The sequence below is a fragment of the Pelobates fuscus genome, chromosome 13 (assembly GCF_036172605.1).
Source record: "Pelobates fuscus isolate aPelFus1 chromosome 13, aPelFus1.pri, whole genome shotgun sequence".
Lineage (NCBI taxonomy): Eukaryota > Metazoa > Chordata > Amphibia > Anura > Pelobatidae > Pelobates > Pelobates fuscus.
In genome coordinates this window covers 39134129-39151478 of record NC_086329.1, presented here as the reverse complement: position 1 = coordinate 39151478, position 17350 = coordinate 39134129, and the positions used below count along the sequence as shown (strand labels likewise).

Here is a 17350-nt window from a genome sequence, read left to right as displayed (position 1 = left end):
TTAAGGGGTTAAATAAAATAGTAAAATATTAAAGCATAAACTATCCCCGGAAACAAAAGAACAGTTCTGTCCCTGTATAATGTCAAAGAAAATCAATAAAATCCTTTATTAAATAAATTTACAAACACACACTGGTAATAACAAGGTCAATGGTCATCTCTGCCGCAGTAATGGATAACTGAGGCAGAAGAGATGACTCAAACGTGAAAATACTGGGTGAGGAGTATGTACAAACGGGAAGTGAAAAGACAAAAATAAGTAAACAAAAGACGGGGGCACGGGTCACCGTAAAAGGTGAAGTACCGGTAGATATGTCCCTAAAGTGGTGGCTGTACAGAGTGCACGATGTGATAGCAAAAGTAGCGAGAATATAATGTATTAGTGCAATCTAGCAGTATCTATTTCGATCCAAAACATAGATCTGATACATACAGCACACCAAAAGGTGGTAGCTGTAGTGTGCACGGTACAGTTGCTAAAGTAGCAAAAATATATACAATGTATCAGTGCAGTCTAACGATATCTATTGGGATTCCACAAATAGATCCGATATATACAGCCCACTAGGTAGAGCCCCAATGTGAATGGGGCTAGTATAATCTGCTGTATGGTGACAGAGAATTATATATGGGAACAGTTATCTAAATAACATCCGATCTGTCCCCAAGCCTGTTATCTTCGTGCAATTCCCCTATCCATTTGGGGTATGTGATTGGATGGGTGAACGCAACTAGGTGGGTGATTAAATGAGAAGTGGGAGAGGGTGTGTGTGTGTGTGTAGGCTGCTTGTGGTGTGGCATATGTGTGGAGAGCTGCTTGTGTTGTTGCAGAGGGCGGGGGGGAAGCTCATGTTGCATGTGTGGTGGGCTGCTTGTGGTGTTGCACATGTGGAGGGTAGGCTACCTATGGTGTTGCATGTAGTGTGCATGTGGGGGAGGATGTATATATTGTTATGTGTCTGGGGAAGATGCTGCTTGTATGGTTATGGGTGTAGGGGAAGGTAGTTGTGTGAATGTGGCAGTTTGTGGCTCAGTGTGTATTTAGGGACAGAAGGGCGTTATGGGGAGACTGGCTGATGTGTGTGTTGAGTAAGAGATAAGGGCTGTTTTGTGTGGCGAGGAGTATATAAAAAAAAAAGTTAGGTTTATTCCCCCTCGCCTATTGCTTACCATGAGCCAGGCGAAGGGGTAACACTGATGCATGGTGGTTTAGTGGATGCATCTTCTGGTATGATGTCAGAGTTGCTGTAGTAACCCATTATTGTGAAATATTGCAGTATTTTTTAATACCTTTTTTAGCCCAATAAAAAAGGTATCAAATTATACTGCATTACTTCACTATATTTTCAACCTCTTCCTTTAAAGGAATATAGTAACATGATGGGTCTGCTGTAGCGTGCTGCAGTTTTATGGTGCTTGGAATGTTTCTTTAAAATCAATATATTTGCTAGCACAACGTACAGATTGAATTTAAAGAATTGTCAGTTTATGCCAAATAGTGTATACAATGACAATTATTATTTTTAATACAAGAACATTAAAACCTTTATTTTGCCAATGTGTTTGTTATTAAATACAATAAACGCCTTATTACCCACAGACGGATAGCCATTACTCTAGTCACTCCAGCACTAACACACTGTCCAGCAATGCATCAAGTGCTCACAGTGAAGAAAAGTGGTATGACAGCGGGGAGCGCTTGGATTCAGACTTAAACAACTACACCTATATCCAGGGAACATCGGCTGACAGTGGTATAGACACCACATCTTATAATATTAACCACGTCAATCCCGCCAATGCCGGCGCATGTTCAACATCTCCACGTTCTGGTCCGACAAAAGAGAAAGTGGCTCCTCTGTGGCACAGTGTCAGTGATGTTGGTTTAATAACTGATAGGACTTGTGATAGAGACTCTCACGCGTTAGATGGAAAACACGAGTCCCCTGTCGCAATGGAGGGTCATGCTAAAGGACAGATATGCTCCAAGCCGTTAACTAGAGAGAACAGTGCGTACAGTTTGAGTGATGTCGCATCCCATACAAGGTAAGAATTAACGTCAATGAAAATTGATTTATCTTTGCATTTTCCCTGGATAACTCTGGTGACGCAGCGGTGTGCTGTAATGGTGGTGGGAAATATATAAAAACGCATCTTTTCCTGAATGAAAATCCTTTCAGCTTTAAGTACGGTAATTGTAAAAAAAAATGACAAAATGAGGTTATGACACAGCTTCCTTTCTTAAGAAAAATCTTTGTGGCCCTGTCCCTCTCCCCAGGAAATTTAATTGGCAATCACATATTTTATTTGAAAACAAAGAAAAAAAATTGCCCAATATGAAGTATGTATTTGCTGCCTAGAATAACGCATGCATGTGTACATTTCAGTAATGTTACATGTTCTTGTGCCAGGTCAAAAAGGGGTTTCTTAAAAGTAACTAGACTAGTGAACTGGAGAATGTGGATGTGGAACTTATTGGTAATGAGGTTTTACAAACTGTGCACCCATAATAATTTGAGGACTCTCCACATGAGTAACAGATGATCATGACCACCTCTCGTTGATAAAAACAGCGAGAAAGTCATGATGGCTCTTTAACTTGCGCAATAAGAAGTTTAACAAGATCCTGTTATCAAGTCACATAGTCACTGAACTGAAACTGGTTGCAAATATGTGCAACTGGGCTATAGAACTCTGCAAGATCCTTAGGTGGTTCAAGACTTACTGAGTTCAAATTGAATTATATTCAAGTAAAATAGCAAGTATCCACTGATGTAACCTCAGATTCCACCCAGCAGCTTTTTTGGTGCCTCTCGACAAAAGGATGCCCATAACTCACACCCATGCTCTGTTTTGATTTTTTTCATACATGCATTTGTAGCAAGAACCTAATGTTGAGTCAGTGCTCCCAAGCAGTGCAGTTGTCATTTCACACATAGCTGCCCTTTAAAGGACCTCTAGGAGAATGTAAACAACAAAAGGTGTGGAAAATGGCGCTTTAGTAAGGGATTTTGTGATGATCGTAGGTTTCAGCTGCTGTGAACACTCTGTGGGTATTCCCAATATCCCACCATAAAACACCAAAAACGAAATCTCTTGGGATCCGGTTAGTGTTTCCACTTTCCGGGTCTCAGATTAGAGTGCAGCGCTTAGTGAATAATATGGATAACTCACCCCAAATTGGTTAGCTTGCGGAGGTATACATGAAATATAAAAGAAAACAAAATACAAAATAATAGTGCAATATTGTATGTATATAGTGATTGATATTAAGTGTGAGTATAATATTACTCACATTCTTTAGAGCCTTTTTAGTTTTTAGGCTCTAAACTTCCAGGCCTCCGTGTCTTTAAGGTAGACAGCTTAACCCCTCTTTTTCCTTCCGTTCTTTTTGTCTTGCCACCATACGGATATAAGAGAAAAGAGAGACCGGATTCTGGGTGTAGTATTTTCAAGGAAAATTTCCTATAGGTAAATTGTAATGAAAGCGAAAATTGCTCACCTTATTTAGAGCCTATTTGTCCTCGGCTCTAAGTTTGTACGCTTGGTGTCAAATTGGGGTGACACAAAGGGGGAAGTGTCACCCCAATTTGACACCAAGCGTACAAACTTAGAGCCGAGGACAAATAGGCTCTAAATAAGGTGAGCAATTTTCGCTTTCATTACAATTTACCTATAGGAAATTTTCCTTGAAAATACTACACCCAGAATCCGGTCTCTCTTTTCTCTTATATCCGTATGGTGGCAAGACAAAAAGAACGGAAGGAAAAAGAGGGGTTAAGCTGTCTACCTTAAAGACACGGAGGCCTGGAAGTTTAGAGCCTAAAAACTAAAAAGGCTCTAAAGAATGTGAGTAATATTATACTCACACTTAATATCAATCACTATATACATACAATATTGCACTATTATTTTGTTTTCTTTTATATTTCATGTATACCTCCGCAAGCTAACCAATTTGGGGTGAGTTATCCATATTATTCACTAAGCGCTGCACTCTAATCTGAGACCCGGAAAGTGGAAACACTAACCGGATCCCAAGAGATTTCGCCTCTAGGAGAATGGTCTGTAACAATACATCGTGCAGATGTACAGATCTCCTTCCTAGAATACCCCCCCCCCCTCCCTCCCAGCAAAGTGATATTGTAAAATGGCTTTGGATTGTAGGCCCCGTAGTTATTTAAACAATTAAATCGCGAGTTTTCTAGACAAGAGCAATCTACAAAGGGGTTTAAAAAGCACCAATTAAGATTAGATTCTCTCTGTCATTCTCCCTCAGCACCATGAACTCTCGGCACTCAGCAAGTCCTGTTGTTTTCACTAGTGCCAGAAGTTCCCCAAAGGAGGAATCTCATTCTGCTACCTCCCCACAGCTCGTCCCTTCTTTTTCTTCTTCCTCCTCCTCCTCCTCCTCTGGTCCTAGGACTTTCTACCCTCGCCAGGGTGCTACCAGCAAGTACCTGATTGGATGGAAAAAACCTGAAGGGACAATAAACTCTGTGGGCTTTATGGATTCAAGAAAGTAAGAGCCCTTTCTCTTCAATTGTAAAGTCATCAGTGGGAAAGCAGTAGTGTCCTCTTCCTGTAAAATGTGCAAATATATGGAATTATGTGCGGCAATGCTCTGCTTGCAAAACAATTTGTCCCGTGCACATGACCGTAACACTTTTCACCAATTCTTGCATGAGCTTGGCCTAGCAGTGTTTGAAAGGAATAGCTAAACTAGTAGATAGGTTACTGGCTCAAATGCTTCCCGTATGGCTACTGTAGCTTGATGTCACAAAAAAAAAAAAAGGATCTTTGTCCAGGTTTCTTCCTTTAACAGGTCTTCATGCATGGGTGTGTGGTATTTGCAACAAAGCGCAAACTTTCATTCCTTTCCTGTGCTCTGCCTCAACGTCTCTGCGTCTGTTGTGGTCTGTTTTGTCTGCCATTTGACTAGGTGAGCTGTTCCGTGCTTGAACTAACAACTTTGTTGCTGCATTTTTCCTATTATAGACGGCATCAAATAGATTGCACAGAGATGCCACCAACAAGGTTGCGTGCTTCGATCAGAGATCTACAGGCATCTCCAAAGAGGGTGCCCACAGTCCAAGAGGAGCTTAGGAAACTCATGGACATGGAGAGCCCACCTCATGGCTCAGGGAAGGCTCTAAAGGTAAGTGAGAATTAGGGTTTGTGTGCCGAGTCATTTCTCCACTCCTTCAGGGTTAACATACCAAGCAAATGTGCACCAAAAACAAGTAAAAAACAGGTGCTTGTAATAAATGTCTAAAAATATGGATATAAATACCAAGGAATGTTATAAAAAGAAGCTGCACCAAAACAAGTGTAAAGCTCCAACAAACACTTATACAATACAAAAAAACTCAAAATTAAGGTGCACTGTGTCTAAAAGACCAAATTTAACAAAGTGCTATAAAGTGCACTCAGTGTGTACAGTGGTAATACCTTATGAGAAATTCTTATACATACATATTTGTGTCCTCTCCAGTAGCAGTGAACATATGAAAGGGAGAGACACAGAAAAAACAATAATAGTGTAAATCTGTTAGAAAAAACAACTTGTAGTATAATAATGAAGTTTACACTCACAAAGATAAAGCAGAGAAAGCCTGCTCTAACTGTATCAGCTTCTTCAAATATTCCCTTAGGGAAAAGGACTGCACGGACAAAATATTCCAATTCACATATTTATTGCCCAACACAGCACAGGTACTTCACCTTCCTCTGTATACAGTACACGATAGAATGTAACAGGCCGTTCACAAATAGGGGTGTCGACAAATCCCTCAGTTTCCAGCCGATACTGTCGCTACTGCCGCTAGTCCAGACTTCCGGGAGGAGGAGTAACCAGTAGTGCTTAATGCGTGGTGCGTGGTCTGCGTGATGACGCGTTTCGCCATGTTCACGGCTTCATCAGATCTGTCCGTTCTCGTCCTCTCAGGTCTTATATACACACCCCCATGGGTGTGTTTAGATTGCTAGCGTAAGAAGTCTTTATTTCAATCTTCCAGCCACTGATTTATTATCACACTTACAAAAGTCCATATAGCTCTTAAATATGTGGAAAAACCTTTTCAAATTCAACTTTATTCAAAAATATTTCTACTAAAAAAATTACTAGCTTAAAAATGTATAGCTAATACTGATATACCATGATATAATATTTACATATAAACCAATTTGCAAAGAAACATATTTAAAGAAACCATACTAAACATCCTCTAATCATATAAAAATCAATTTTTTTTAAATGTCTCAATAAAAAATAAATATATTTACAACATTCAAAGAGGTACATAACTGCTGAAAAATAGAGAGTTAGAATAAAAAGCTAATTACCAAGCAAATACTTTGAACACTTTCACTATGTAGACATGTGAATTAGGATATTAAAGATCCACTAAAGACACAGTGTACATAGTATAGGGGATAAAACGGCATATATGTTTAAAGATTCATTGTATTAACCTGTCAAGGAGCCTCCAGGCCTCATGAATAGTAAATAATCGGATAGATTTAGCAACTATTGCATAATAATATTTATTCTGTTTTAGTTTTTTTTTTATTATATTTATTCCTTTTGTACCTGTTCCATCATTTATTTTTTATTTTTTTTATTTTTTTTACTGCATTACTTGTTGTATAGCACATTCAGTGTATTAATAGCTACACTTTTATTTGAATCACAAACGTATTCCACTTTCTGGTGCTTTTTAATTTTTTTTGCAGAGAATGAGGCACAATACACAGAATATTTGCACAATAGTTTTAGTGGCACATAATTGTGAAGGTGCAAAATACTGTTAGAATATAAAAGAAGAAAGGTGACACTTTTCTGACTACTTTTAAAACACTTTTATTGGGACATTTTGTAAAATACATTTCTAAGAATGATTTATTACCCCCGCCTCCCATTGTGTTGACTCACTGCTTCCTGTAGTGGAACTGATAAAGGATCACCTTACACATTCTTAACCTTAAAAGTAAAATAAATACGGTTTCCCCTAACATAATGCAAGTGCACACATCGGTACCGACTCTATCCATTAGACAAGTGGTTTAACACTAGGTGACCCAGACCAGAGACACCCCTACTAGTGCATAAAAGTTAAGTTACGACCACCAGGTTCTGTTGCTGCACATCTCATGCTAATTGCAAACGTATATAGTTTACTTGTATGCTAGCAACAGTGAGAAACCCCCTAAACTGGAGTGTCTCGCAGTCATGTCCTCCACCAGCTGTGCTCGACCCCCCGTCAGCACAGTCAGGCTCAAACTCTGTGAGCCATTTAGGGCCAAAACACCCTTCTGTTTTTCCCTTACCCTTCTGCGGTCACCACCCTGGAGCTGGACACCGTGGTCCAGTTCTCTCACCTCCCCTCCCTAAGGATTACAATTTCCTTCAGAGACGAGTGCATACCCCAGGCCACATAGACTCTCCAACCTGCAGCGAGACAAGGGGCATGACGTGCCTTCGACACTTTACCTACTGTAATGAGAAATATGTCCTATAATGTCAAGGGGCTCAATTCCCCTGGGAAACGTAGGCTTATAATGCATGACCTTAAGAAGCACTAAGTAGCCATTGCATGCCTCCAGGAAACGCATTTTTAAAAACCTAGAGTGCAAACCATCTTCACCAAAACGTTCCCAATGCAATATCATTCCCTATCATATTCCAAAACTAAAGGGGTCTCCATCCTATTACACAAGGATTTTGCCCTTACATTACAAAGGAGTCACATTGACCCTAAAGGGAAATAAATCATTCTTGTAGGTATTTTCAATAACATACAATATACCCTGGTGGCAGCATACTTCCCAAACGACAACCCAGCTGCCTTCCTTGAGTCCCTCTTGCTTACAATAGACAAGTATAAGCAAGGAGGTCTAATTTTGGGAGGTGACTTCAACTTTCTTCAATCCCTCTCTCTTGACACTACAGCCACTCTGATGGGCAGGAGGAAAAACGGCATCCAAACCCTCTGTAAAACATTAGCCCACGCCATGTCCCTGTACAACCTCCATGATAGCTGGTGAGTACTACACCCCACAGACCGAGATGTCTCATTCTCTACTAAAGTCCACAATACCTACACCTGCATCGACACGTTCTATATAGACAACACAACTGTCAGGCTGTATAATTGGGGATATAACGTGGTCTGACCATGGCCCAGTGTTTGACTTATATGACACGTTTAAATTTCAGAGAAAAGGCACTTGGAGGCTGCATGAATCCCTCCTACATGATAAAACATTCGTAGAGCAAATGAGGAAAGACCTACAAAAGTATTTTCTCACTAATACCCTTGGGGACGTATCCGATTTCACGGTCTGGTTTTCCCACAAAGCCGTGATGAGGGGACTATTCATTAGACAATCTGCATACCTCAAACGACACCACCAATCCAGTTTACTGGAATTCCACAAGCAGATAGCGTTGGTCACAGCCCAAAATAAAGAAACGCCCACACCAGACCTAGCCTCTAAATTTTACCAGGACCTCACCGTACTTGCACAAAAAATATAAAACTTCCTACACAGATTGCGTGCAACCACATATCACAACAGTGGGAAGGTGTCCAAGTATCTAGCCGCCAGACTTAGAGCACAACAAGCAGCCACCAGAATCCCCTATTTGTGAGAAAAGACGGTGGCAAGATCATGAATCCCATAGACCTAGTCCAGAAATTTGGAAAAAACTCTACAACCTGGGCGCGAGAGAGGGGGCCACAGTCCCGGGGGCAGACTTCATTCAAAGCTATCTAGATCAGGTAGACAACAGTTTACCTAATGCATACTATAATAAATTTGCAGACATTCTAGCATCTGCTAAAGGTGTACCCGCAGGCGTCGGAGGAAGGCTCCCTCCCCCGGAAATGCTACTGTCTACAATTGTAACATTACCCAAACCAGACAAACCCACTGACAGTTGTAAGAACTTTTCGTCCCATCTCCCTGTTGAATACCGATACAAAAAATCTATGCAAAAATCCTGGCCAATAGACTTAATCCCATTCTCCCAAACGACAGTTGTAAGAACTTTTCGTCCCATCTCCCTGTTGAATACTGATGCAAAAAATCTATGCAAAAATCCTGGCCAATAGACTTAATCTCATTCTCCCACCCATAATAGGCGACAACCAGACAGGCTTTGTTAGAGGAAGACAGGGCCTGGATAACACTAGAAAATTTTCTTTGGTGCTAGGAAAACAGAGGGGGTCCGGTCGAGGCGGTCTACTGCTAGCCCTGGACACAGAAAAGGCGTTTGACTGTCTGGGCTGGGCCTTCCTCAAGCAAACCCTAAAACAATACGGTTTTGCCACTGCGTTTTTAAAACAAATTTTCGCATTGTACTCAGGTCTCACAGCACAGGTAATGCAAGCTGGTTTCCTTTCTGAACCGTTCTCCCTAACAAATGGCACATGGCAGGGATGCCCCCTCTCACCGATCTTATACGTCCTAGCCCTAGAGCCACTTCTGTGTAAGATTCTGAACCACTCAAATATCCAGGGGTTAGACCTTTCGGCCGCAAAATAAAAATCAGTGCATTCGATATCCTCTTATATATCTCTCAACCAGATACATTACTACGACACTTACTTGACCAAATTAAGATATATGGGGAAGTTTCTTACTACTCACTTAATACAGGCAAAGCCCAAGCTTTAGGCAAGCGGCTCCCCCTCCCCCCCCCCCCCGTATTATTATTTGAGTGGCGAACAGATAACTTCAAGTACCTAGGCCTGACTTTTACTAAATGACCAACAGATAGCTTCCCCACTAATTATGCTAGAGTTTGGAATGAATTATGAAAAAGGGTAGTTCTCTGTTCCTAACTTGGATGGAGCGTGTTGTGACGCTACAAAATGTCCATCCTACCAAGGCTCCAATTTCTGTTCCGCACGTTGACGATTCGGGTACCCCTGTCCTATCTCCAAGCGATACAAAAATACATATCCAGGTTTGTTTGTGTGGGGGGGGGGGAGGGAGGGGAGCAAGGCTAGGGTGTCGGGGAAATTGCTGCAGGCACCATCGAGACAAGGGGGCCTTGCCCCCCCAGATATTAAGGCCTACTACCAGGCAGCAGTGTTAGCATCGTCTCTGCCTCATTTCCTTAGCACTGACCCTCCACAATGGGTGTTGCTGAAACCCTTTGACCTACCCACCATTCTGTGGCTACCCGAAATATTTCAACCACACATTCCGCTACTACCAGCGCAACCTAAACTGGTGGTGAGAGTTTGGGACATGAATAGTAAAATTGGAAAGCCCTACCCCTCTATCAATGGCAACCTCGCTTAAAACTATTACATACTGCATACCAACTTCCAATCCTAAACCATGGGTAGATATAGAGAGGTTACACACTTGTTTAAACAACAAGTTGCTAGATTTTCAAACCCTTCAGGCAGACTTTCACGTACCACTGGCCTCGCAGTCCTCCCATACACAATTAAATCGTTAATGCACAAGTATAACACATGAACCCCTTCCAATGACAGGACCTCTATAGCTGTGGTGAGTTGAGAACAGATGGCTATTAAAGGTTCACTTTTACCAAAATGTAAACCGCTCTCCTGGTGCTACCAGCTCCTCCGGGGCTCTATACACATTGTGGACTCTAAACCGGCCGAACAATGGGCACACGATTTACAGTGCTCAATAACCCGAGAACAATGGGACCTAAACGACTGATTAAATCAGCAACGTTACTAGAACAACACAAGAAGACGCTATATAGGTGGTACCCATGGTACCCACGCACATACATAAACTATACCCAAACTTGTCTCCTGTATGTTGGAGATATAGCTCACAGGTGGGCAAGGTGCTTCATATCTGGTGGAACTGCAATCTCATCACTAAATTCTGGAAATCTGTTAACCACCTGATACAAGAAACCACACTCACGCACATACCTTTCACACCAATAACATACCTCCAGCTACACATACCTAATGACACCCCCAAGGGAACACAGAAATTAATCTGCCACATTCTCTTAACAGCCCAACGGGCAATAGCACAATTGTGGAAATCCTCAAGGTCACAACAGGTGACGGAACTATGTAAGGATATTGATGCCCAACACATATACGAGAATTGCTACTGCAGTGTCTTCCCTGTGTCGACACCAGCCGCCGAGGCGTGGGGGCTCTGACCCCCATGGGTATCAGGTCGACCCACAACTAATGTGTAACACATATATATCTAAAAAATGTATGACAGACAACACTACCGATGTCCCCACTGGATGTGGAAAGCCTGGGGCACGGTACAAGTAATTATATGCCTATTTGCCATGTACTCGCAAACGCAAGTATATCAATGTGTATTCGAAAAGTGATATTGCTGGAAATTGTGAATCCATCTCCCCCTCCACCCCACCTCCCCTCTTCTGCTTTCTGTCCTGCCTACCATTTGTTACTTTGCTGAAAATGACAATAAAAACGTAAATAAATAAATAAATATGAATCCTAGCAACAGTAACAAAACTGTATTTCTGCCAACATATATTATAAATATATTTGTTAGAGTTGTGGTGCAAAAAATAACAAAATGACTGCCCATGCGTCTGATATATTTTTAGATCATGTATAAAGGAATTAGAAGTTCGTGTATAAGCAATAATTTCCTTGGTAACAAACATTTACTAAAATGGTTTGCTCAGCATGTTCATGTACTGTGGGTGGTGAATTTATCATTTTTCCCCAGGCAGTGCAGACATCCATCTATCTAGGCCTAACAGCCATGTGAGCCAAGATCCATCTGTGTCTTAAAAGACATGTATGACAGTTTAAGCCCCAAAACCACTGCATTGAGTTAATCAACTATCGCTATCACCAGTTGCTCTTGCTGGAGGAGGTTAAGACTAGTAGACATAAAGTACTAAACATATTAAAGTGAATAATATTCTTGTAATTGATTTTATTCATCTTGTCCTGAATGTTTGTCCAAGTCTAAACTCACAATATTTCCCCCTTGTTGTAATCATGTTAAGTGCATTAGAGCCCAGAGCTTTTTATATTACTTCACCCTGGGCCTACAGTTTCCATGACAACCGTGCACTAGGCGCTCCCCTCTGCTTTAGAATCCAAAAAGAAGTCTTGAAAATAGTAGGTTATGTCAACATTCTTTTTTCACACCGAGTTGACATTTTATGCTTGGCAATAAAACTGTCAGAACATCTCACAGCATTATTTGTAGCATTGAAGCCCTTTTTTTTTTCTTCAGAAGAAAGATCATTTGCAAACTGAAAACAGTTGTGGAAACACAATTATTTGTGAATTTATCATTGACAATATTTTTATTATTGAGCTTAATTTACGTGCATTATCGGTTAAGCATTTTAAAAGCTCCTTCTTTGTGTCCAGATGCCACAAGATTGAACTGGCAAAAGAGGAAGTGTAAATGCTTACTTTACAGTGTATGAACTGGGGACTGGCTTGTAGCTCCAGCGCAGTTATAAACCACTATCAGAGCTGAGCGTGAATACAGGGTACTCTGATGCATAGTTCTAATGGAATGCTTTGATTATTAAGTTATATTAAGTATATCTGTTTCTGTTTTTTTTTTCTTCCTCCCCACATCAGTATCCATTCCCTGCGACACCAACTACCAGACGGTCTTTGCACAGGACTCTATCCGATGAAAGCCTATATAGCGGTCAGCGGGACATGGTGTATATCAATACTCGTGCATCTCTCTTGGATCAAGCTCTGCCTAATGACGTACTTTTCAGCAGCACCTATCCATCTTTGAACAAGTCACTTGCAATGCGCAGGCCATCATATACTTTGGGTACGAAGCCCATTCATGGTGAGAAATTGTGACAAGACTCAGTCTCCGGAGTCTCCGGCCTTAGAATAGTCTACTATAAATTTCTAATTATGAAGTCTTGAAACTGTACCTTAGAGCAGTGTCTCTCACACCTGTCCTCAAATCAAGATTTAACAATTACCTAATTCTATTCTTTACGGTTAGCTATAAATCCTGGCTTGTTGGTAATCTTTTGAGGACTAGATTAGATCCAGTCACATACAATGTCCATACAGTTTACTATTTTAGATGTTTTGGGTTTTGTCTCACAATCTTATCCTTTTGGGACATTGACAAACTGGAAACTTGGTGCATTTAGTAGTAATTGCATACAAAGTTTCACAATGCTAAACTCTCTAAGGTTTAAAAATGGTCTCCACTCAGAGTAAGTTTTGATTTAAAATAAATATATATAAATAAATCTTTACATGGGCATTAAGTTCAAATGTACCATTTACCGAGGTTAAAACCAGGAATCAGTGATATGTGGCATTATAGGCTGCTGTTGCAACTTTGAAAGAAGCTATGCAGTACTACCAGAGCATCTTCCTCTAACCTTCCTGGCTTTTAGAATGCAACAGTGTTCTTTAAACCATAAAGGCCCCTCTACAACATGGGGAGGTTTCTTTACAGACCAAATGCCAGATGGAGAATTGGTTTGTCTGCCAATTAAAGATTGGTGCAGAAAAGTAGGAACATTTTATCCCATGGGTTGACTTAGTGGACATTTTTTTTCATAGCTGATTTTGATAAAGCGGTGTTTGAGGGTTGTTCTGCATTGTGTGCAGAAAATCATGTTAGTTTTGCTAATGCTAACTTTATATAGCATTATATTCCTTACTTTTTTTATGTAAATGAGCGGTTACTGCCAGAATGTTATGATTGACATTTCTTATGGCAGGTAATTCTGCTTCATGGTATTTGTAATAATGGTAATTAATTACCGTTGCACAATTGTGATTTTACATTCATATTTTCCCCTGAAAGACAACACATAAGAATAATTTTTACTTTGGCTGTGAAAATGCCAATTTTTCAGCTTTTCTTCCATTTGCCATAGTCTGGTATCAACACAGTGCATTATATTCGTAATTACTTATTTTCAGGCTTTAGTCAACAATAATTTGTAATAATGTAATTCTGATTGGCTTTATTTCTTTCAGTAATCAAGGCTTATTTGCAAGCCTTATGCTACAAACCAGGCCTTAAAAGTTACTCTATATTGCAAGTCTGGAAGGTCCATGGCACACTTATCAGGAGTGAATTGTATCGCCAAAACCTAGTGGAAATTTTGAGCCCTGTTGGACACAGTGTCTGATAGATTTATTATTTAATTTACTAAAAACACATGTTTTTGCTTTGTGTGAAAAATAAAGTACTACAGAGACGTGGTCTATCAGAAGCAGAAACCAGCTTCACTCACTGATGTTAAATATAAACATTTCAGTGAGTCTGTGCACTTCCACAAACACAGGAAAAATTAGATTTTAAAGGCAACATATACATATAAAGGAGAATATAACAAAAAGAAAAAACAATAACAGCTGCGCCTAACAACAGTCAAAAAAGTATAGTCCAAATAAAATAGATGGATAAAAGGGAGAAAGTCTTATCTAAGAGTGTCCCGTGCAGTCGTCTAGTACGGCAGTATTCAGTCTGCAATAGATGTCCTTGTTTGATTCTTCCTTGTAGATCCACTCAAATATAGGAGACAAAAGGGTATATACAGGAAGCCGGATAGTGTAGTAAGTTAAAATATAAGTGAATAAAATATATAAACCGTGTGAATGTAAACTCACATTTGAGAGAGCTAAAACCAGCTCAGGTGGAAAGGGCGTTCAGCGGTATAATCCCCGCTTATGGGATATACAGTGGGTATCCTCCGTCTGTGGGAAATTTCCTCCGTTCTTGATACAATAGGCACTCGGGTAGAAAGAAACAACCAATAGTGCACACTGGATAAAAAGCTGATTGTAAAATAAAGAAATAAAATGGGTACTCACAAGGGGGGAGCAGAACAGCTGCTCTCTTTTGATAGCGCTGGTGGTATTATCCCCACCTAGGATTACTTGGAGTCCAGAGTGATGATTAAAATGCCAGGTAAAAAGTGGATAAATATGTATTAAAAAAATACAATTAAAAGTAACAAATTATACTTTAATATTTAAAATACATAATATTATAACCATAAACGCGTTTCGCCAATACAGCGTTATCAATATGGGAAAAAAGAACCTGATACCTAGCAGAAAGAGCATTAAATAACAAGTACAATACTTTAAAATTGGCGCCAAAAATTAGGCAACCAATCACAGAGAGAGTAAGAACTAATGTCAAAAATCATAATAAAAACAGTTAGAATCAGTTATGAGGTGGTTACAATTTATAATTGCTGCAACAGTGTGCCAATACATGTATAAAACGAACTCTTTAACAAAAGAAAATCGAAACCATGTATGAAATATAGCTCGGTCACATGACCGGCATAAACAACCAGGGGGGTATTGGGAAATGTAGTCGGACACCGGCTAGCACTGCGCAGCTGCCGGCGTCCTAATAGGGAATCGGCTGGGAAGGGGGCGCGGTCTGAATCACGTCAGCACGCACGTCAGCACGCACAGTACTGGTGGTGGCATTTTTAACCTCTCTCAGAAAATTTTATCCAGTACCCATATAGCGGTTTTAACAAAAGGTCTTAAGTTTGCCCCCACCAGTACTTTTAAGCCATTCGAAGCTTTTATTGACGTTAACAAATTTGTCCGGAAAGCCACTCTCAAAAGATTTTTTATGGAAAAAAATGAAGAAAATCCCACGCCAAATCCAGTTTTAACCCCACTTACACCTCCCCAAAATCTAAAAGTTATTAACACCTCACTTAGAGATAGATCTACTTTTTATCCTGCTCATTTTAAATCTGCCCCTCTTACTATGTTCGAGAAACTAGTTACAAAAGACTTAGAAAAAATCAAAAGCAGTAAAAATGATCCTCACAATCTCACACACTCAGAAAAACTAGCATTAAAAGAACTCCAAGAAGATGAAAATATTGTAATTAAACCTGCTGATAAGGGCGGAGGGATAGTCATCCAATCCACACAAATGTATATAAATGAAGCATATAGACAATTAAATGATACGAATGTGTACGAGAAACTCCCCTCCGACCCTATCAAACAAATTCAAAACACTTTTATCCAATTTTTAAATAATGGTGTAGTTTTAGGTATTTTAAGTAAACACGAATTTAATTTTTTAAACAACAAATTCCCTATCACTCCAGTTATATACTTTCTCCCGAAAATTCATAAAAATGAAACCTCCCCCCCAGGAAGACCTATTGTCTCCGGCATAGGTTCTCTCTTATGTAATCTCTCTCAGTATATAGATATCCTTTTACAGCCTGCAGTCAGACTCATGAGATCCTACCTCCAAGATTCCATGGCTCTTTTAAACTTTTTAAACAATTTTATATGGAAACCCAATCTTATATTAGTGACATGCGACGTTCAGTCACTGTACACAATTATACCCCATGATATTGGCTGTCAGGCTGTAAGAAATATACTTATTGGTGAAGGGAGAATTGCTGACAAACAAATTGAATTCATTTTAGAAGGTATTAATATTATTCTAAAAAATAATTATTTTTGGTTTTTAAATTCATTTTATCTTCAAAAGAGAGGAACTGCTATGGGGACTAGGTTTGCTCCCAGCTACGCAAATTTATTTATGGCAGATTGGGAGTCCGAAGCCATTTTTAGCAATCACGCTTGGAGAGCAAACCTAGTCTCCTATTTTAGATATATTGACGATCTTTTTTTTATCTGGGATGGCACCGAAGATGATCTTAACTCTTTTATTACTAATTTGAATAGAAACAATAGAGGTATAATTCTTACTCACGAATACAGTAGAGATCAAATTAATTTTTTAGACCTGAATATCTTTATAACAAATGGAAAACTAAATACAAAGACGTTTTTTAAAAAAGTCTGTGCAAACACTGCTATAGACAAAAGTAGCTGCCATTACCAACCCTGGTTAGACAGCGCTCCGAAAAGCCAAATACTCAGACTCAGAAGAAATTGTTCGGAAATTACAGATTTCAATATGCAAGCAAATCTACTAAAAGATAAATTCGTTGAGAAAAACTATCCTAAAATAGAACTTGAGAATACCATCAGGGATATCCAAAAAAAAGATAGAAATGAACTTTTAAAATATAAACCCAAATCCACAGATATGACGATGCCATTACCAATTATTTTTAATTTTAATAATAAAAGCAACAATATAAAAAAGGTTATAAGAAAACACTGGCACCTTTTGAAACAAGATGAAATATTAAATACAATTATACCTGAACGTCCAAATATCATATTTAGGGGAGCACAAAACTTCAAGTCAATCTTAACTAAGAATTTTACTAAAGAAATTAAAAAGACCCCACCAGTATCTCTCTTTCCTCAAATTAAAGGTTTCTGTAAGTGTAAAATGTGCATAGTCTGCAGAACCACCGA

The 17350-nt window shown here is 39.6% G+C and overlaps 1 protein-coding gene across 7 annotated transcripts in view; it reads left to right on the top strand.

Annotated features, from left to right (window-relative positions):
- Positions 1-17350, top strand: part of SIPA1L1 (signal induced proliferation associated 1 like 1) — a 284823-nt gene that overhangs the window by 245646 nt on the left and 21827 nt on the right. For 5 of the 7 annotated variants that reach the window (XM_063439713.1, XM_063439716.1, XM_063439715.1 and 2 more), the window contains 4 exons: positions 1600-2045; positions 4279-4521; positions 4998-5157; positions 12605-12830. In XM_063439713.1, coding sequence (XP_063295783.1) covers positions 1600-2045; positions 4279-4521; positions 4998-5157; positions 12605-12830 — 1075 coding nt within the window. The remainder of the gene's footprint in view (positions 1-1599; positions 2046-4278; positions 4522-4997; positions 5158-12604; positions 12831-17350) is intronic. The other 2 variants (XM_063439714.1, XM_063439717.1) reach the window with 2 other exon arrangements.